The following is a 20,037-nucleotide window of genomic DNA, read 5'->3' as shown; positions in this document are numbered from 1 at the left end:
GACTCCTTGCCACGGCTGCGCCTCGCGAAAGACATGCACGCGCTGCCACAGCTACCTGCCTGCCATCTTGCTGTCCTTGCGCACCCTCTTTCTCTCTTGTGCGTGCCATCACTTTGCGTCCGTCCGTGCAGATTCTGTGGTAGCTACAGCCAACACAGAGATCCCGCGGAAGCGGCTGCGCGAGTGAGTTGGACTCGTGCGCGCCTTTCCCTGCTTCTTCTTCGTCTCTCTCTCTCTTTCTCTACCATCCACCCACCCACACACAGACACCCTGGATACATGCGCACAGAGAACAGACGCGTGGCACGCCTAGTCGACTTCATCAACTCCACTTTGTTCAAGCCGTGCCATTGGGTGCGCAGGGGTTTTTCGCACATCTCGCCTCTCCCTCCTTCTCTCTCTCCCCTCGCTTTCCCTACACCTTTTTGCTTATAATTGTGGCATTTCCGTTTCTGCGCTATTCGCTCTCTATCGACTCTGCTGCTGCGCCCCTTCGCCTTGCTGCGGGTGTTGCGACTCCTCCTGCTCTTGCGGTACTCAGCTGACGCGTAGAGAATCGACCCCTCCCCCTGCAGCATCCCTTTCACGCGTACACACACACACACACACAAGCACACATTTGTCTCTGCGCACTTTGACTCTTGGTCACTCGATCAACGCCTACGCTCAGCGTCTCTCCGACACACTCGTCTGCACGCGCACAATCATCCGCATACCCTGGCCGGCACCATGTCAGGCACGCCCATGCAGACCCGCTTCGGGTGTTACATCGGCAACATTGACCGCTCCGTCACGATCGATATGCTGAAGCAGGTGTTCTGCCAGTGCGGCACGATCATCGACTGCTCCCTGAATGGGCGTGAGGGCGACCCGTACCGCTTTGGGTTTATTGACTTCGCTACGGAGGATGACCGCGCTCGCGCCATGAAGTACAACGGCTTCACCCTCGTCGGCCGCAAGCTGAAGGTCGGCGTGAGCAAGGGCAACGTGAACAAACCTGAAGGTTATGCGACCGGTAACGGCGCCGGCGGTGGCCACTCGCGCATGGGCGGCAACCGCCACTACAACAACGATGGCGGAATGATGATGAGCGTCAACGGTCTCTCGCCGCAGCAGCAGATGGAGGCACGATTGCTCCTCCAGTTCCTTCAGGAGGGCAAGATGGACCCGCGGCAGCTCTCACCGGCGCAGCAGCAGCTGCTCATTACCTGTCTCGGTCACGGCAACAGCGGCAACGCAGTCAACGGGAGCAGCACGAACAGCGACAGTAGTACGCCGGCGTCGGCGCAGCAGCTGCAGATGGGAGTAATGGGCAGCAGCGCCATGCAGTCATCGCTGCCGCTGCCCACAATGCACAATAGCGGCAATATGATGGGCGATGCTGCTGCGTTCATGCCAAACCCGAACACTGGCAACGCCGCCCCCGGCGCCGGCGTGCCCATGATGGGTGGTGGTGCCCCCCAAGGGATTCACATCAACATGGGGCCCAGCATGATGGACCCGATGAGTGGCGGTTACGGGATGATGCCGCCGCGCCAGCCGCAGCCGCAGCAGTGGGGTGATATGCCAATAAACGGGCCTGGCATGTACCCGCCCAAGATGTGTGGGCCGCCTCTCAGGCAGCAGCCGCAGGTGCCGATGCAAGCGGGCCAACAGCAACCGTACGGCCTAGGCGGCGGTGCAGCGTCGATTAGCGGACCTGGTGCGGCGGACCAGAACCGCGGCGGCTTCATAAACCCTCCACCGGCGGCGGAAACGCTAAAGCTGCGGGAGAAGCAACGGGAGCAGTTTTTCGAAGTGGTCCGAAAGGACGCGGAGAAGTACGAGCGAAAGTTGCAGGAGAAGAAGGCGCAGTCGACGGCTGGCGGTGATGCCGAGCGCAGCGCTGACAGCTCTGCCTCCGACGATGATGAGGACAAAAAGCCGGCGAAGAGGTCGAAAAAGGAATCGTCCAAGTAACTGATAAAGCTGCAGGTGGGCAGCATACTGTGCGTGTGTGTGAGAGGGGTGCGCCCCGGGAATATGCGCATAGAGGCACACCTTTGTGTGCTCGGGCGTGGATGCTGCTGGCGCTGGCTGTGATAGCAACACCCGCACCAGAAGGAACTCTTTCTTGTTTGATTCGCCGTTTTTTTTCGCTGTTGTTTGCGCTGTGTTTCCCGCTCCAGCCGAGTCCTGGCCTCGTAGGGCTTGTCTCGATAATACCTGCTGATGTCTCCTCCACCGCTCCCTGCGCTTTCCGTGGCGTCAGGGGGTTGTGCTGAGGCCGCGTGGAGACCGTCAGCGCGGCCGAGGGCGGGGCGTGGAAGGCTGTAAAGACGTGCTTGGCTGCATGTGCTTTTTGACATAACAGTTACCCATGGCGGGTAACGTGTCGGCTGTTGCTGTTCTGGTTGTGCTTTTCTTTGTGTCTTTTGGCTCCGATTCCACCGTCGCGGTGCGGCAGATGCACTGACGCGGGCAAGTCTACGCGTGTGCTCGGTTGCGTGTGGTGTGAGCGTGGGAGGCGAGGGAGGGTGGGGGTGGTGGAAGTTATGCTTGCGGCAGTGGTTGCTTACGTCTTTATATGTGTCTCTCTCGTTGCGTAGGTGCTTTGCGTGTATGTATCGGTATGTGCGCGGGAGCAGCATGGGTCACAGGATGCGATCCGATGGCGATGGCTGTGGGCGTGCCTGCATACGCTTTCTTTCCATGCTTTCTTTTCGAGCTGACTTTATTATTACGACCGTGGTGAGTTTGCTTCGTTCTCCCTTAGCCCCTAAACCTTCCACACCCTCACACATCCTCCCTCCCTCCCACTCCCTCTCCCCACACACGCACACAGACACACACTCTCCTCCTTTATTTTTTTTTTTTCGTCAAGCACGGGTCCGATGACGTCCTGCATAAGAGCAGCAAAAAGAAAAAAAAAACGAGCGACACCCCGCCACGCAGTAAAGAACTCACTGCTGAAAGACGAGGAAACCCATGACGTGCGCACTAATAATAATAAAGGGCACTGCCCCGTGCGACGTGTGCGCTGTGCGGTCGACCCTTTGCTGCCTCTCAGATCCCATCTGTGGTGCCGGGGTGGGGAACCGCAGGGACGCCGTCAGATCGCTGTATCGGTCTTGCTTTCGCTCGAGGGTGTGGGATATTTAAGGATGGGGCTGTGCCTTCTGCTGTCGAGCGCACCTCATGACCACCCACGGCAGCTCACGCCTTCACCGTTAAGAGGAATGATGTCGCGCATGCGTCGCGTCTCCCTCCATATCCCCCTCTTTCGCGCCTCTCACGTTCGCGGGGTGATGCGTGCGCATGCCTCAAGCTGCCCATGCCGTGGGCTATCGTGCACTTTATTTGCTCGCTGTCCTTCTCTCATCACCTCTTGCTGGGCGCGCGCGTGCGCTTCGGCGCGTCGCCTTCTCTCATGCTGCACACAACGGCCAACGCAACACAAGGATCTTCTCGCAACTTCTCAACGCGATCGTTTTGTGGGCGATAAACTTTCAGCGTACTCGTTCTGTTTTTTTTTCCTTTGATAGTACTCTGTGCGTGTGTGTGTGCTGCCGTAGCGGGTGCGCCATCAGTGTGTCGCTGGCTGCCTCGTTGTCTCTGTGTCTGTCTGTGTGCGTGTGTGTTTCTTGTTGCTGCCGCTGCCCTTGAAATTCATAAGGTCAGCAGCTGCCTGTCACCACCATCACCGCACCGTCCTTGCCTCTTTCCAGTCGTGAACTTGACAAGAGGAAGTGACATCTCGCAACCTCCAGCTGACAGCTGCCCCCCTCCCTCCCCCTCGCCCAGAAAATAACAGAGGCACCTCTGACGTAATGGCCAAGGTCGGTGAGGGCGATCCGCGCTGGATTGTCAGCGAGCGCACAGATGGTGCCAACGTGAACTCGTGGCACTGGGAGGAGCGCGACCTTTCTCAACACACGCACAGCAAGCTCAAGAGCATCTTTGCCGAGCATGCGATCCCGATCCCGGAAGATATGGGGAAGAGCGTCGAGTACCTCAAGATTGAGGAGGTGAGCGACATATCTGGCGACGTCACGGTGGCGCAGCGCAAAGGGAAGATGATGTGCTACTTCGAGCTAAAGATGACGCTGAAGTGGGTGGGCAAGATGGCCGACGCGGATCAGGTGGTTCGGGGCAAGATGGAGGTGGCCGAGGTCGACCACGACGAGTTCAGAAACGACTACGACATTGCGGTCACATGTCAGGATAACGACGCCGCTTCGCAGCAGCTTCAGTCGGTGGTGCAGGTGGCGGGCCGCGCTACGGTGCGGCAGGAGATCGCCACCTTCTTCGATGCCCTCTTCACCGAGTATCAGATCGGCAAGCAGCTGAAGAGCGGTGCCGCCTTGCCCCCACCGCCGCCACCATCGTCGGCGTCCGCGTCCACCTCCCCGGGCTCCAACACCGCGGCGGTCGGGAAGAAGTCTACGGCGCAGTCCAAGTCGAGCAGCAGCAGCAATGAGAGCACGTCCTTCTCATGGAAGATGCGCTGGGGCGCGCCAGTGGCGGAGCTGTACGCAGCCCTGACGGACCCGAGCAAGGCCAGCGTGTACACGCGGAGCCCCGCCACCATGGACGTGAAGGCCGGTGGCCAGTTCAGCTTTCTCGGCGGTGTCATCAGCGGCTACTACGTGGATGTGCAGCCCTTGACCCTGATCAAGAAGCAGTGGCGTCTTGGCAGCTGGCCTGTCGGCGTGCACAGCTTGGTGGTGCTGCAGCTGGTGAAGGAGGAACCTGGCGTGACGACGCTGGAGTTCACTCAGTCCGGCATTCCTGCTGGTGAGCTGCAAAGTGTGCAGGAGGGGTGGAGGGCAAACTTCTTCGAGGCTATCAAGGCCGTGTTCGGCTACTCGCTCGAGTACATGTGAGCGGAGGAGGAAGAACGAAGTCAAGAGAAGCAAGAAGAGCAAAACGCGAAAACATACACACGAACAGACGCACGCGCGTACACGTGTGCGTGAGTGATTCATATCGCTCACGCCTCCATCGCACTTGTGCTACCTGCGCCTCAAGCTACCCTGCTTGTCTCTCGCTGGCCGCACAAGGACAAAGGCAAAGCCGATACGTGCATGTGCGTCGTCATGTGTGTGTCGGTGTGTCGGTGTGCGTTTTTTCGCGAATCCCCTCCCTCTCCCTCCTTCTACATTATTCGTGTTTTTCTATCTCTGTCTATGCCTGTGCGTCTCTGAGTGTGTGCGCGCGCGTGCGTATGCACGCTCCACTCGCTCACTCCCCCGTTCTTTCGTATTTTTCTTGTGTTTTGTTACGGTGATGTGCTAAGCAGCGAGACAACGAAAAGACGAAACAAAGACACACATGTGTAGACCACAGGCATCGACGATGAGCGCAGGGGACGAACAGGGTTGTGGCGAACGCCGTCAGCGGACTAAGCGGGGCTCCCTTTTTTCGGTCCGAATAGAGTGGCGAACTGACCTCATGGGTAGCGACAAGAATACTCGCACGCAGCCGCGCATCACATGTGGCCGCGCGCGTGATGGGGACGAGAGTGCGCTTCGCCTTCGGCTCTCTGATGCTGCGTCGAAGACCGCCTCCTATTCTTTCAACTTGCGCGCGAAGCGTCGCACCCGACTATCGGTATTGCCCTTCTTTGCTCACCGACGCTTTCATCTCTCCTTCGTTGCGGCTCCCTCCTTCCATCTCTCTTCCCCGAACTTCTCTCCGTCGTGTTGCCTACACGTGCGCACGTATTCGCTCTCTCGCTGCGTGCATCTGTGTGCGCGTACGCGTGTGTGTGTATGTCTGGGATGGGGGGGGGGGAGGCTGGCTGGCAAGTAGAAGAGGAGGCTCGTTTCTACTGGTCAAGCTCGTCTGCCTGTGTTTTTTTTTTATTCCCCTTATTCTGTTTTTGGTTACCTCTCTCCCCTTTCTGTCTTGCCCCAAGCACGTAACGAGTGCGTGTGCTTGCTTGCGCACGTGCGTTGTAGCCGTTGCTGCTACTGTTTTCACCACTTTGCACTATCCCACGTTCGCCTGTGATTGCACACACACGCACACAAATATATATAAATATACACATCTATGCGCATATATGTATATATATATGTGTGTGTGTGTGTGTACGTATATGTACACATATTTGTTGCCCCCCCCCTCGCTCTCTCCCTCGCTTTCCTTGGGCATACACTGTTGTATTTCCCTTGTTGCCCGCTCCCTTCACGCATGTCTACTGACTATTCACTCCGTCTCTGCTTGTCACGCCTCACTTCTAAGAACCACAGCCGAGCGCAAGCACGCACATCAACTGACGCAACGCAGACACGCGCAGCAAAACCATCATGAGCGCTGACAAGAAGGTGGTCATAATTGGCGCCGGTCCAACCGGCCTCGGCGCTGCTGTGCGTTTGATGGAGCTCAAGCACGCCAACTTCCATCTCTACGACGGCGGCGCCGTCCCTGGCGGCCTCTCGCGCAGCGTCCTCGACGAAAAAGGTTTCTTATGGGACATGGGTGGCCACGTCATCTTTTCCCACTACGCGTACTTTGACGATGTCATGAACCTCGCCATCTCTGACTGGAACACGCTCCAGCGCGAGTCATGGGTGCGCTGCTCCGGCGCCTGGGTGCCATACCCGTTTCAGAGCAACATTCACCGCCTCCCACCGGAGGTGCGAGACACTTGCCTGAAAGGTATTGAGGAGGCCGAGGCGGCGCGTGCTGTCGCCGCGCAGGAGAAGCCGCAGAACTTCGCCGAGTATGTCTCGCGTCATTTTGGCGAGGGCATCGCCGAGGTTTTCATGCGCCCGTACAACTTTAAGGTGTGGGCAGTACCGCTGCATGTGATGAGCACGGAGTGGGTTGGCGAGCGCGTGGCCGCTGTGAACGTTGAGCGCATCAGGGAGAACATCCAACTCAAGCGCGATGACATTGGCTGGGGCCCCAACGCCACTTTCCGGTTCCCGAAGTCGGGTGGCACCGGCGCCATCTACAAGGCCGTGTGGAAGATGATCCCAGAGGCGCACAAGACGCTTGGTCCACAGTGCCGCGTCACCAAGGTGAACCCGATTACGAAGACGCTGACAATGGCGAGTGGCGAGGCGGTGTCGTACGATGCGCTTGTCTCCACGATGCCGCTAGATGATCTTCTTCTCGCCGTGGCGGCCGGAGTGGAGGAGGATGCAGAGACCGCGTCAGCGTCGGCGCTCAAATCGCCGCGGCTGCGCGAGATTGCTGAAAAGATGGTTTACAGTTCCACCCACATCATCGGCATCGGCGTGAAAGGGTGCCCGCCACCAGAGATGCGGACGGCGTGCTGGCTGTACTTTCCGGACGACGGTATTCCGTTCTACCGCGCGACGATCTTCTCCCGCTACGCGGACACAAACGCGCCGGAGGGGCACTGGAGCATCCTGCTGGAGGTAAGCCAAAATGTGCAATACAAACCCGTCAACGTGGACACCGTAGTGGAAGACTGCATTGCTGGCCTTCGAACGGCGACGTTACTTCGCCCAGAGGACGAGATTGTGTCGCGTTGGCACCACATTGAGAAGAAGGGCTACCCGATCCCATTCGTGGGCCGCAACGAGCTGCTGGAGGAGGTGCAGCCGGTACTGCGTGACAAGTATCAGATCTATTCACGCGGCCGCTTCGGCGCATGGCGGTACGAGGTAGCAAATCAAGATCACTCGTTGATGCAAGGCGTCGAGGCAGTGGGACACATCTTTCACGGCACCGATGAGGACACCGTGCATAAACCAGAAAAGGTCAATACCCAGCGCGGTGAGATGCGCTGCACATTGTCGTCGACGGCCTCGTAGAGGCCAAGGTTGGCAGTCATGGACAAGGATGTCGAGGGGTTTCCCTTTCACCTATCATGTGCTTCACTGCCCCGTACGACGACCTTCACCATCGCCCCGGCACACAGAAAAGCTGAGCGCCGCTGCATGGTTGTCAGAGGAGGGGTGAGGACTACCCAGGAAGAGGAGACTCTACCGCACTTTCTCTGTTCTTCATGCCGTGCGTGCAGCGACGCACGACCTCTGGCGCACCTGGCGGCTCTCCATCAAGAAATGCGGAGGAAAGACAAAACGAGAGCATCGACAAAAGAGCGACTCCTATGCCGACGCTCATGCCTCTCTGACCCTCTGTGGCATAGCGTGTCTGTAGTGCGCGGTGTAATGGTGTCCCACCGCTCCCCACCGCCTTTTACGTGTTTTCTTTTTTGTGTGTGCTTGCTCGTCTACTCTGGCCACATCCCCTGCGCTGCTTTGCCCGACGAGAGTCCCGGGTCTAGGGCGTTGCTCATTTTTCAGCGTATTCATGCCTCCTTGTCTTGTGCCCCACACCTCTTCCACCCGCTATGTGCGTGCTTGCGTGCGTGCCTGATGCCGTAGGGGCACGCACGCGCACTGTCGCCTTCCCCACCCCACTGCGCTCGCGCCGCTCTGTCCTGCACGCTAGGGCCAGCGAAGGGGGATCCGCGTTTCCTGCCCGTGCTACATGTGGCACCGACGTAGCAGTAGAGGGTGGCGCAGTGAATCGCATAGACACACAATCGTAAGAGGGCACAGGCAGTCGGATCATCATGGCCGGAACGTGAGGGAGAGGAAGAGATGGACAGACAGCCAAACGGGGTTGGGACCAGAATGATGGCTTGATACATGCGTCCGTAGTGCCGTGTTAGTATCGCGACGGACTGCACGTAGCCTGCGGTGCACCCCCATCCCCCCAGCACACACACACACACACACGCCTACAGACAGTTGCGTGTTTGTGGATGTGACAGACGGGATGCCTCGCCGTTTTCTTTTCTTTTTTTTATTTGTACTCACATGCGTGTGCACGAGAGGGATGAGGAAGGGGGTCTTGCACACCTTCCAATATCAGCTCATTCCTTTTTTGATGGTAAGGGGACGAGATCAGGTATGGAGGCGGTGCCGCTCTGTGTAAGTGCGTTTGTGTGTGTGTGGGGGGGGAGCTCTTGAGTGATGGGCCGCACGCGCGCCTCGTTCTTTCAACTCCTTACCTCCCTTTTTGTCAAGATGTGTGAAATCGAAGAAGCACAGCCAGAAGAAAACGGCCACACATGGTGAAAGAGAAAGCTGAGGATGTTCCTTCTCAAACTGCTTTGAGTCCCTGATGACAGAGGAGGGACACACACCTCCGCGCGTGGCATCTCAGGGCCCAGCGGCCCCGCACCCTCTGTGTGGGTGGAGGAGGCCAAAGCAGCCCTCCTATATCCCTGCCAAATGCCGAACCACTTGAGGTGGTGACCGGGTCAGGTGCCTACGACGTAGGGGGGGGGAGGCGAGTGCGATGCATCCCTGCTGATGTGGGCGGCCGTGCCCTGGACGGCGTGGCGTCGGGGCGACCTGCGACTGTGAACAGGTCTGTGCCCATCCACGTGATGGGCAGGGTGCCCACGGCACTTGAACGACTGTCTCGCCCCGGGCCCTCACACGGCCCACTGGTGAGGGAAGCGGCTGTGAGGCGACCTGCGCAGCGCGGGGCGGTGGGCGGAGTTTGAGGCGCAGGCCGTTCTGAAATGGCTGTGCTGGCATTTTTGTAGCGCGCGTGTGAAGCGCTGCTTCGCCCCACACGCGGTGGTGGAGGCCTGTGACGGGGCAGAGGTGTGTCGATCGGAGTTGAGCTGATTTTGTGCCGAAGAATAGGCAAGTCAAGGAAAACTTCTGCTTCGAGAGTGGCCAGTGATAGCGGAGAGATGGCGTAAAAGCCCTGCTGGATGATTGGCTCCGCACTTGTGGGCCGCTTCGCACTTTCTGCGATGCGTGTTGGTCTGCAGAGCGTTGTTTTTGGACGCTCCCCCTCGATGGAATTGTTCATGTGTGCGTGCCTGCTCGTCTCCGTCTTTGATTTCTCTTCTTCTTTCCTTCTCTTTTTGTTATGGCTGTGAAAACGAGAAAGCCGCGTACATGCGCAACACACGCGTGCGTGTGTGCGTACCGTGAACAGACGCACCATCGCCCCACGACTTGTAGAGACGCTTCCTGAGAATTACCCCAGCCGCCGAAAACCCTCACCGCTGGCAATGTCCCCTCTGCGCCCGCACCTTGCTCCCCCAAAATTACTTCCGTCACTGCGAACCGTTCCGCCGCTTTCTGCCCCGCCCCGTAAGCCCGCCAGATCCCGAGCCTCGAGCGCCGCAGCCACCTCCGCCCAGCGGGCCTCCGCTGGAGGTGCCCCTATTGCCCGCAGATGTACTGCAGGTATTCGATCCGCCGACGTTGCCACAACGTGCATCCCCGTTGCACTGACCCCCTCTTCCCGGAGGTGGACGGTAGCACCATCCGCCGCCCCTGAGACACGCCCCTGTCCGTTGCGGAGCCCTCCGCCACTCATCCCGGCCGTGTGGTTTGCCCCGCCTGTGGGATGCCCGTGGTGCGTTTTCGCCTTGGCGTACACCACCGGTCGGCGCACGCGACCCTTTTCCCCCGGACAGTGAGGTTGGCCACGACCCGGTCGAACGCCGCGCCGTTGAGATGGATGCACGCCGTGCCCGCCCCCACCGTCTTCGTGTCTACTTAAGGGCTGGCGAACTGAGGGCGCACCAGGCAGAGAAACATGCTCGCAGCCCCCGCCCCAGCGCCGAGCCCACACCCGGACCCAGAGTTCCCTCATTCTACTGCCAGTTGCGCTCCGCTACCTATTGCGCGCGCTCCAGACTGCTATTCCGCCTATGGATGCACCACCCGCAACACCGCACACGCATCTTCATGGAGAATGGCGTACCTAGGACGCGGAAGCTCCGCCACCCAAAACGCTACAGCGCACGATATGCCTCAGCACCTTCATCGTTCCTGCTCTGCACACGGTCCACCTTATCCGCGTCCAATGGGGTCGGCGATCTTGCAAAAGCCTCGCCGTGGGTGCGTGACCACCGCTGCGAGGAGTTCCCCGAGCGTCTACGGTGTTGCCCAGGCCTGGAAGAACAACATCGTCACGGAATTGCCGACGCCAGCGCCGCCAAGGTCGCCTTCGCCGCCTCCCCCTCCATGCTTCTCTGCGAGCCGTTTGGACTGCCCGATCCATTCCTGCCCCCGCCCGAGGAGGCATCCGACCCGTCTCTCTCCGCCGTCGGTGCAAACCGTCCAAAGTGCCTCTCCCCCATCGTTTCGAGATTATGCGCTGCCTCGGATTCGCGCTCCGGCCAGCGAGATGGGGGGGGGGGCGGTTGCCGGCGGAAGGAGCACGTGACCTATCGGAGAGACGCTTCCGCGCACAGGAAGAAGACCTCGCGCATGGGGCGTCGAACCGCCACGGATGGCGCCTCGCTACGGCAGCGCTCGCAGTGATCATTCCTGAAAAGGGGGGAAAAAAAGACATGCACGGGCCGTTTCCAAATACCCCGGCCTCTATGGTCGAAGGCCTCCACAAGACTGCCGACCACCTGAAGGTGGTGCAAAGTGCGCTCTCTCTCTCTCGAATGTGCCGTAGGCCGGTAAGTGCTATGCCAGTCGCGTATGCGAACCGCGTTGATGTCCCAAGTGGCATGCTCTGTATTTTCCATGCCCCTTTCCCCTCCCACCCATTCAACGCCTTTCCTCCTCTCATCAGAAAATCGACAGCTGAGTCACGTTGCAGGACACACAGTAGCCACCTTCTTTTTGCCATTCAACAACAAGAGAAAAGGACAGGTAGCAGGTCTCAAGGAACGAAGACAACCACACGAAGCAACTACACCAACGCCGCCGCATCGCGAGTGCAAGGACAGGTGCGCGGCATTGCTGGATGATCTCCTGAAGCGCATCGGTGCGGCACATTTCGCTCTCACTCCCCTCCCAAATAAGAACGACAGACACGCTGCGCGCGGACACGGGTGCACAGACGTCATCTGCGGAGACACCCACAGCAGCAAAAGCGGAGCGAAGACCCAAGCGACGGTGACAAAACAGAGCGCGCACCCAAGGAAAAACACCAGAGTAATTCGGTGCCGGTCTCCGCCCTTCCCGGTGTGGTTTCACTCCCTTCCCAACGAAAAAGGAAAGAGACAGACGAAAAGGTGACCAAGAAAAACAAACAGATCTACAGTAGGTAACCTGAAGGCACGCGCATCTCTATCCCAGCCGCTGAATACCCCCAGAAGAAAGCACACACAGGCAGTCGACCGAAAAAAAAAACAAAAAAGAACCTACGGCGCCGCGAAAGTAGCGGAGCAAGCGACCTCTCTCGACGACTGTCGGACGACAGACAAGCCGAAGCAACGCGCATCAAGCAGAAAAAAAGAGCGACGAAACACACACGTACGCCGCGGCAGAAGTAGTGAAGAAGAGGAGGTACGCGATCAGTGGAACTCCCGCCCTGGCACACCGGAAGAAAAAGGGAAAAGGCGTACGTGGGCGAGGCGAGCAAAGTTTGAAGGCTCGCTGATTTCCGCTTGTCACGCAAGTGCACGAAAAGCGATCAGCAGAGCACCACGAAGCGAGGAGGAAACAGCGAAGAAGGGTCGAATCATAACGGTTTCGGAGGCCAGCGAGTTCTGTGCAGCTGTTAGAAAGACTCAGCATCAGCAGCAAGTACGAAAAAGAGGCGCTCTGTCTTGATCCGCTTCTCCCTTCTCCCTTCCTGCCACCTCACCAGATCTCCGTGTGCTTTTGCAAGGACTGAACTCATTTCTTCCGTGCCGTCTTTCTGACGAGGTTGTCGCGTTTACTTTTTTTTATTTTTGTGGGTTCTTTTTTTTCGGTGGTGGTGTGGTGGCCACCGCCTCTCAGGTTCTTGTTTCCTTCCGCTGTGTTGTTTGACTGTGCTGGGCGACAACATACGATCCCCCTCTCCCCATCCTCCTCCTCCTCCCGCCAAAAAATGCAAGGATAACAGCAAGCAGCAAACCGACAAGAAAAAAGAAATAAGACAAAATACACAGAGAGACACACACACACACACAGGGCACGCACAGCACAAACAAAAACAGAAAGGCACGTAATCAAGTAAGAAAACGGAAGGGACGAAACAGAAAGCAATAACAGGACGAGAAAGGCTAAGACGCAAAAAGAAGGGAAAGCAGAGAAGGAAACCATTGCATGTGTAGCACACTCGAGCGCTTCTCGTTCTCCCTTGCTCGTCGTCTTCTCCCCCTTCTCTCCGTCGTTTATCCATCATTTCTTTTTGCTTTTTTTCTCACTTGTCTTTTCTGACCCACCCCTTTTACGTTTTGGCTCTCCTTAGTTCCTACCTTCTTTTTTTTTGTTTTGGTTTCGCTTTATGTGTCAGCGGTAGTTCTGTGCACGCGTGCCTCTTTTGCTCTCCGCCTCCTCTGCACTTCTCCCCTCTCTTCCTTCTCCTGTTTCTTTTTTTTTTCCAGCTTCTGTTCATGCATTTCTTTGCTTACGTGTTTGTCTGGTTTCTGTACTCAAAACCTTTGTATTTCTTTTTTTCTTGACCTCGTTTTTCTTGCCCGCCCTCCCCCTTTTTTTCATTTTTTTTTTCAGACTTGGTGGTTTGTATTCTCTCCTCTTCCTCGTCCTTCTCCGCTGCTGTTTGTTCGCCTCCCTCAGTGTTAGCCTTTACGCGTTTTTCGCTTGGTGTCGTATCCCTGCCTCCACCCCTCTCTCTGGTGTGTGTGCGTGTGTCTATTCGTCTGGCCGCGTCTCTTGTTGTGTAGTACTCCTGGGTTTCTTCTTGTCCTCCGACTCCATTGCTTTTAATCACCCTTGTCCATTTCTTCCTTCTTTGCGGGTGGTATTTCGGGATATTCTTTCTGCTGCCCCCTCCTCCCTCACTCCCTCCGATTCTCGTCCTTGGACCTCTGCCGTTATCTTGATCTTTCTCGTCTTGTGGTCGTTCTGCATCTGCCAGCTTCGACCTATTTTGTCTTTTACACCACTCTTGCCTCATAACTCATTCGCTTTTGTGTCTTCGATCTCTTTATGGATTTCGTTTATTTTTTCTTCTTATTGGGTTCCACATCTTTACGTTCTTTCTTTCTCGTTTCTTGCCACTTTTTTCTTTCATTCCCCTCGTCCTCTCGCTGCCCTCCCGCCCTCCACCGATCTTTCTTTGCCGCTGTATCTTCTTCGTCTCTTTCGTCTTGCGCCTGTAGTTGACCTGTTTCTCTCGTGCCCTTTCTGCTCACTCTCCTTCTTCTCACGATATTACTTGTGAGCCGCCATTACGCCAGTGGCTCACGACGCCAGTCCACCCACACCACACCAGTGTAGATAACCTCTGAGGGAAGAAAGAGCAAGAAAGACCAACACCAACAAAAAGGAGCTATCGAAAACCAAATACTCACGCACAAACACACACACACAAAAAGAAAAAGATAAGGTACACACAGATACATATTCTTGTTTGTTGCCTGTTGCTTTCACTCTTTATCTGAGCCTTGTGCTCGTGTGGGTGCGTTTGTTTGTGTGCGCGCGCCGTAGTTCTCACATCCCTCCTCCCCCTCATCATCATCGGAGGATTTGTCTCTCTCTCATTCCGTAATCTCTATACACACACATCCTAGTAGTACTCTTACTTTAAAACGACAACAGCATATACCGGGTTTGCTTCGCCTTACTCTTTTTTGTTTGTGTCGCCGAGCCCCTCCCCTCACCACATCATCACTATCATTCTCTTCAGCCCCCTTCCCCCCCCCCCCACTCTCACTCTTCCGTGGCCGATCACCTTGCCCTGCCTTGTGCATACGCTGTGATTTATATAAAACATTTCAACTCGCGTGCGCATCTATTCACGGGTCCAGCACTTCAGCTGTTTCCTTCTTCAAATCTTGTCTATTAGGGTTCCGCTTTTTTCGTGTTATTTTTGTTTTGGTGAGGCCCTTTTTTTTCTTGGCCTTTCGCCTGTCCGCTCTGTGCTGGTCGTTCTCCCTTCTTCTCTTACTACCCCGTGTCTCCGCTCGCGTATAGCCGCATACTGTAAAGCCCAGCTGGCTTTTGCGCCTCTTTGTTTTCGCCATTAAAAAAAAAGGTTTCGCGCTCTCCCTCCCTTTCTCGACGCAATTCTTTATCGATTACCTTTTTTTTCCTGTCAAACACATCACACACACACACACACACACAAACTTTCTGTCCCTCGTGTGCTTGTGTTTCCGTGTGTTGTGTGTCTTCGGGCACTCCCGGGTCTTGAACTCAACTTGTATCAGATTTTCGCACTCTTTTTTTTTTCTCTCTCTCTCCGTGTGTGCGTTTTGTTTGTCTTCTTGATTGTCAATCCAAAGTACTCCCCTCCCCTCCCCTCCCCTCCCCTCCCCTCCGTTTCTCGTCCGTGCGGATTTCTTTTGATTTTTTTTTTTGTTGTATGTATGTTTTTTTTTTTTGCCGTTTTCGAATTGCTTTCCTTCCACCCTGTCGCTGAGTGCGTCCCTGCCCCCTCCCCCCTTCTTTTTTCCTTCCCCGCAGCACAAAGGCTTTGCTCTTTGCGGCGTTCCTCACCCTTCTTCATACGGCAGACATACCTGCTCCCCTTTTTGCTGTTGCCGTCGTTGTGGCTGCCCTTGCTCTCTGCCTCTGAGCGTCGAAGTGTGAGGCGCAGCACATCTGTAGCGGTGTGTAAGTATATAAATATATAAATATATATATATATAGATCTGTGCATGTATGTGCACATCCTTCGCCTCAGCTCTTGTCTTTCTTGCTCTCGCTCCAGCTCTCTCCCCCTTGCGCTTGCCTTGGCTCTTCTCCTCACCTTCACCGTTTTTTTTTTTACTTCTCTTTCTTCTTTGGGTTGTGCGTTGCTTATAGGTATATCGGTAGATATCTATATCTTTGCTTCGTTCTTTTCTCTCGATCACTTGCCCTTCGACTCCCTATATTTTATTGCTTGCAGATTTCCTTTTTTTTTAGGGGGGCTTGTGTTTCCTCTTGCGTCCTTTTTTTTTGCTTCGTTTTTGTTGGGTGATTTACGTTTTTTTTCCTTTCGCCTTAACTCGTGGAGCTCATCTCATTGCCTTCTCCTCTTTGCCGTGGCTGCTGTTGTCGTCACCGGGGGTGTTCCTCTGGCGGCCTTTCTTTTCTGTTTTGTTTGTGTCTTCTGTTGCACCGCGGCGTCGATCGTGCACAGACGAAAAAAGAAAACGAATCGGAAGACTATCCGCCACACACGAACGCGAGGGGGGGAAAAAAAGAAAAGGTGTCCATCCGCGGGAGGACGCACGATATCGATTTCACGCACAAAGGGCAACGAAAAGAGGACATAACTGAAAGCGGAAGAAAAAGAAACAGAGGTCTGTCCCTCCCCTCTCTCCGCCTTTCACGCTCGTACCCGTTCGTGGGATTTTTAGGGACAGGAAGGAGTTGCAGGCATCACCACCCAACACGCAACTGCTGCGCGTGAGGCCAGACGTGCACACAGCAAGGACAACAAGGACAGCAACAGCAACAACAACACTCGCACACACAAGAAAAACCTGCACTTCGCAATCTCCTTCTCCTTTCTTCTTCGTAAAGGGAAGAGGAAAGTGAGATTGTGCGCAGACGCGCTTGCCTTTTTGCGTGTTCGCCTCGTTACACGTCTTACTCCCACGCCTGCGGATAACAAGCCCCAAGGAGCGGCGATCATTCACCGGATTTTTCACAAAGACGAACGCCCCTCTTGGCTGCCGCGTGCTTTCTTGTGATTGAGCAGCGAGGAAAGCTGAGAGAACCAGCAGCCATCAACAGCGGGGACTACGCACTGATACAAAACAAAAATCAGTATAACAAACAGTTTCTAGTGTTGTAGCTCATTTCGGCCTTCATTTTCTCTTGTTATTCTCTCTTCCGTTTCTTCCTTCATCATCTCCAATTCTTTTTCTGTGTGTTTTTTTTTTTGTTTCGTTGCGTGCATCGGCTAGCCCACGCCCGCCCTCCCTCGATACCTGCCTTCCCCCCGACACACACACACACACGCACACACGCCTCACTATCACTACTACTACTACTAAACATCTCTATTCTCCGTTCGCTTTTTCGTATTTATTTTGTTCTGTTTCACGTGAATCCTATCTTCTATACAATTTTTTTTATTCGTTTCCATTCTACTGTGTACGTTGATCTGCTCGTCTCTCGTTCTGGCTGCTGTTGTTTGAGCTCTCTCTCACTCACTGTGCTTCCGTTTCTTTCTTTTTTTTTTTTGGAGGGGCCTCTTTGCGTTCCTAGTGGCTTCTGTTACTCATTTTTGTTCTTCTCTTGTCGTGGTGGTAGTCTTTCTCTACACTCGTGCGCGCTCCCTCTGCCGCCTCGCGTCGGTGTTGACGTTTATTCGTGCTGCATACTTTGTGTGCACGTGCCTTGTGTTGTTTTTGCTTTGTTTTGTTCAGCATTCTAATCTTTTTCGCTTTTTTCTTATTTTGCTTCACAGAGTAACTCTGTAACGTCCTCTGCACACCTCTCCACCCATCTTTTTTCTTTTTCTTTTTGCCTGCCTTGTTCTCCCGTGTTGTGTTCCTGTTAGATCTGCCTCCGACGCAACGATCTGTCCTTCTCCGTGGATTCTTCTGCTTGCTGCTTGGCTTTTGCGTTTTGTTTCCCGCGCGACACAAATTTTCTTTGCCCTTTTTTTTTTTTGTGTGTCTTTGGTGTTTGTCTCGTGGTCGTCCCTCGCTCCGCGTGCCCGCTTGTGTTTCTTCTTGTGAGTCTGCTCTTTTTTCTATTTTACATCTATTTTGCTCTTCCTGCACGTCTCTCTGCTTTTCCGTGCCTCTTGCATGTTTGCCGTGCCCGCGTGCTTTCCTGCTGCGTTTCTTCTCTCCACGCGTCTCTCAGTCCTCCTCCTGCTTTTAGCGGCGCTGTCGTAACGGGCATCCGTCGCGCCGTTTGGGGCCGCCTTTGCCTTTTTTTTCGTTGCGTCTTGATCGTCTCCTCCCCACGCGCTTCAGGGCCCACCCCTCAAGTCCTCTTCCTCCCTTCACCGCTCCAACCCTGCTGTATTCATCTCTGCCGGCGTTGAAGCTGCGCAAGTTCGTGCATTTGTGGCGGACAGGACGCCTTCTGCCTGCGTGCCTGAGTGTTTGCACGCGCGTGTGCATCAGGTGGAGTAGCACGTGGTGAGAGAGGGGTGCGAAGACCGGTTTTGTGCGTGCGTGAGTGGACGTGACGGTGCCCTTTTTGTGACAACGCTGAAGTACTGCGAATATAGTCGACTCTACCGACTCGTGTACTCGCTCGATCCTCCATTTCTTTCCGTTTCTTTCTTTCCTTTTTTTTTTTCGCAGCCCCGCCCCGCCCCGCACCCCCGTCCATCCTTCTCTCGTCACCCGTCAGTCCTTGACTCGTGTGTCTGCACTACTCGACGGGACTTATTGCTGTTACTCTGCTCTAGAGGGCGGACGAGGCAACGAAGGAAAGTCGCCTACACGCGCAGCGGCACAGCACACACAGTGAAGCGGCAGCATAAGAGGAGAGGAGAAGAATAAGATTCATTCTTTCCCGCAAAAGGAAGGAAGATGAGCTACAAGCACAACGGCGGCTACCACCGTGGCCGCCCGTCGGTCGCCACGGCTGCTGACAGCAAGCTGAACCTGCTGGTCCGCTTTCTTGACCACGGCGTCGACGACAGTCAGTTCCGCGTCTTCTTTGAGCCGTTTGGCGAAATCACCTCGTCGATGGTGATGCGCGACATCTTTACTGGAGAGAGCCGCGGCTTTGGCTTTGTGCGCTTCGCCCGCAGCGCAGACGCCGCACGCGCGCTGCGGGAGTGCGATGGCAAGAGGCTTGGTGGAAAGGCTGTCAACGTGATATGGGCGAAACAGCAGCACGACGATACACCAGCTGGGCAAGAGCGGCTGAAGATGAACAAGCTGTTCCTGCGCAACGTGCCACTGGGTGTTACGGAGGCTGAGCTGGTCGCGCTTCTTCGCGTGTACGGTACTGTAACGGAGGCCTCGCTGCATAGCGACAAGATCCCCGCCGCCCGCCACGCTCCAGCGCGCCGCATAGCCTTTATCATGTTTGCCGACGAGGGGGCAGCCGAGGCTGCGCTGCGTGGCGTCCATAACACTTGCCCCTTTCCCACATGCAACGGCATTCCGCTGATGGGAAAGCTGTCGGAGGACTACAAGGCAAAGAACGGCGGCAGTGGCAACAGCAGCAGCAACAGCAGTTGCCAAAACTTCAGTGCTCCCAGCCGCGCCCCCGCCATTCTTTTCACGGACCACGCACACTTGCCTCCCATGTTGGACTGCGCCTTCTGCACCTTTACAGCGAAGCAGGTAGGCGGTGCCTGCTCCCCGACACCGGCGAGCAGCGTTCACCTCTCCGACTCCGCGGCGGAAGACTCGCTCTTCTCGCCGTCGGCCGTCGTTGCGGGTGGCTCTCAAGCAGACGGAGTCATCGCCGAACAGGAGGCAATGGCCCGCTACTCGCCTGCCTTGCGCCTGTCAACTCTTCGCCTGCCGGCTCCGACGTTGCCGAAGGTCTTCCGACACAATCCGTACGCGGCGTCGCTCATCGCCCCGAGGAGGAACTCAGGGTAGGCGAGGAGAAGGGCTTCTCCGGAGCTTACGGCGTCTGCCCTTCCGGCGGACGCGCGGCTGCAGAAGCTGCGAGTCGAACAGGGCAACGTGCCGACATGCAGCAAGACGATGCCGGCAGTGGTCGTGTTGCCGTTTGTTTTCGTTTGTGTCTCCCTGGAAATGAAAGCGGAGCTCGCACGGAAGGAGAGCAACCGAATAAACAGACAGCCTTCCTACATCATGCTGCGTCTAGCGCACAGAAGTAGCAACAACAGTGCTGCGAGAGAAGACTAGGGAGGGACAATGTGTGTGCGGGCAACTGTCTTCTGTCCCATGCTTCTCCATGCCACGACATGACACAGAAGATGCGCAAGAAGCCCTGGGAAGCCCGACTCCTCAGAGATGCTCATGAGACAGCATCTCAACCAGGGCTGAGGGGCGTTGTGACGACACCTTCGAGGGAAACAGGAGAAAAAAGTGTCTTGATACGGCTCCCGCCGGTGGACTCATTGTACTTGTACTGCCTTTCCTGTATTCCTGTCTTTTGTTTTTGTGGCGCTTCGCATATCGTCTTGCATGTATATATGTGCATGTATGCTGCTGTTTTTCTTTATGGGTGCATTCGTGTGCATGTGTGGAGTGTCATGTGCTGTCCTTCGGTGTGCCGCTTGTCGTTCTTGCCTGCC

At 55.8% G+C, this 20,037-nt stretch overlaps 4 protein-coding genes across 4 annotated transcripts; all 4 read left to right on the top strand.

The window, feature by feature from the left end:
• Window positions 1-729: 729 nt before the first annotated feature.
• LDBPK_180220 (RNA-binding protein, putative) lies at window positions 730-1,959 on the top strand (the record flags this gene model as incomplete). The annotated part of the gene is made up of 1 exon (XM_003859988.1): window positions 730-1,959. One exon carries the CDS (start codon window positions 730-732, stop codon window positions 1,957-1,959), a length of 1,230 nt encoding a protein of 409 aa, XP_003860036.1.
• Window positions 1,960-3,809: 1,850 nt separating this feature from the next.
• Window positions 3,810-4,865, top strand: LDBPK_180210 (hypothetical protein, conserved; the record flags this gene model as incomplete). Its single annotated transcript, XM_003859987.1, has 1 exon — window positions 3,810-4,865. One exon carries the CDS (start codon window positions 3,810-3,812, stop codon window positions 4,863-4,865), a length of 1,056 nt encoding a protein of 351 aa, XP_003860035.1.
• A 1,428-nt stretch (window positions 4,866-6,293) lies between these two features.
• On the top strand, window positions 6,294-7,772 carry LDBPK_180200 (UDP-galactopyranose mutase; the record flags this gene model as incomplete). Its single annotated transcript, XM_003859986.1, has 1 exon — window positions 6,294-7,772. One exon carries the CDS (start codon window positions 6,294-6,296, stop codon window positions 7,770-7,772), a length of 1,479 nt encoding a protein of 492 aa, XP_003860034.1.
• A 10,571-nt stretch (window positions 7,773-18,343) lies between these two features.
• LDBPK_180190 (hypothetical protein, unknown function) lies at window positions 18,344-19,372 on the top strand (the record flags this gene model as incomplete). Its single annotated transcript, XM_003859985.1, has 1 exon — window positions 18,344-19,372. One exon carries the CDS (start codon window positions 18,344-18,346, stop codon window positions 19,370-19,372), a length of 1,029 nt encoding a protein of 342 aa, XP_003860033.1.
• Window positions 19,373-20,037: the final 665 nt, after the last annotated feature.

This window comes from Leishmania donovani, chromosome 18 (genome assembly GCF_000227135.1).
Source record: "Leishmania donovani BPK282A1 complete genome, chromosome 18".
Classification (NCBI taxonomy): domain Eukaryota; phylum Euglenozoa; class Kinetoplastea; order Trypanosomatida; family Trypanosomatidae; genus Leishmania; species Leishmania donovani.
Note: the sequence above shows the minus strand (reverse complement) of the source record. Positions and strands in the feature narration are given on the sequence as shown.